The sequence below is a fragment of the Entamoeba dispar genome, genomic scaffold, assembly GCF_000209125.1.
Source record: "Entamoeba dispar SAW760 scf_1105229459153 genomic scaffold, whole genome shotgun sequence".
In the NCBI taxonomy this organism is placed as follows: Eukaryota; Evosea; order Mastigamoebida; family Endamoebidae; genus Entamoeba; species Entamoeba dispar.
In genome coordinates, this window is record NW_001853550.1 from 1 (window position 1) to 1,074 (window position 1,074).

At 22.3% G+C, this 1,074-nt stretch overlaps 1 protein-coding gene across 1 annotated transcript, besides 5 other annotated features; it reads left to right on the top strand.

Moving 5' to 3' along the window:
- The first annotated feature begins 3 nt into the window (after positions 1-3).
- Positions 4-174: a microsatellite.
- Positions 122-256: a microsatellite.
- A 70-nt stretch (positions 257-326) lies between these two features.
- EDI_339720 (uncharacterized protein) lies at positions 327-659 on the top strand (the record flags this gene model as incomplete). The annotated part of the gene is made up of 1 exon (XM_001735462.1): positions 327-659. A coding segment is annotated over one exon (333 nt), but the record flags the coding sequence as incomplete, so codon positions are not given.
- Positions 483-528: a microsatellite.
- Positions 660-829: 170 nt separating the features above from the next.
- Positions 830-1,012: a microsatellite.
- Positions 1,013-1,049: a sequence feature (AT_rich).
- The last annotated feature ends 25 nt before the right edge of the window (positions 1,050-1,074 follow it).

Genomic DNA, 1,074 nt, shown 5'->3' on the forward strand with positions numbered 1-1,074 from the left:
CTATACACTATCTATTATACACTATACTTTATATACTATATATTTTATATTTATAGACTATACACTATCTATTATCTATACTTTATACTTTATACTTTATAGACTATAGACTATAGACTATTATTATATTTATACTTTATATTTTATATTTTATACTTTATATTTTATATTTTATACTTTATACTTTATAGACTATTATTATATCTATACTTTATACACTATAACCTATTAATATAGATATACACTATTATTATATGTTTCCACTATTATTATATCTATTTTTGTTTTTATTCTATGTTATTGTTTGAATAGGGAACGTAGCTCAGTTGGTAGAGCGTAAGTCTCATAATCTTAAGGTCGTGAGTTCGATACTCACCGTTCCCACCTTTTTGTACATCTATATGACATCTATTACTATATTTTTACATCTATTAAACTTATATATTCCTTTTATTATACTTTTAGTGTACACTCTATTCTTTTATATTATCTATACTATTTTATACTATTTTATACTATCTTATACTACTTATACTACTTATAGTGTTTTATACTATGTAACTACTACTTCCTTTCCTTATATTCTTACTATCCCTATTAACTTTATTACCTTTATTACCTTTACTACCTTTACTACCTTTTATTATCTTTACTTTTGATATATGTGTTCTAGATATCATCCACCTCTGTACTTATGTACTTATCTGATAATGGGCATATGGCGCAATGGAAACGCATCAGACTTCGGATCTGAGGATTGCAGGTTCGATCCCTGCTATGCTCGTCTTTTTATCTATAACTTATCCTTATATTATATATACACCTTTATCTATACTATTATACTTATCCTATTTATATTATATATACTATACACTATTCTATTTATACACTATACTTTATATACTATTATTATTTTTATTATTTATAGACTATACACTATTCTATTATCTATACTTTATACTTTATACTTTATAGACTATAGACTATAGACTATTATTATATTTATACTTTATATTTTATATTTTATACTTTATATTTTATATTTTATACTTTATACTTTATAGACTATTATTA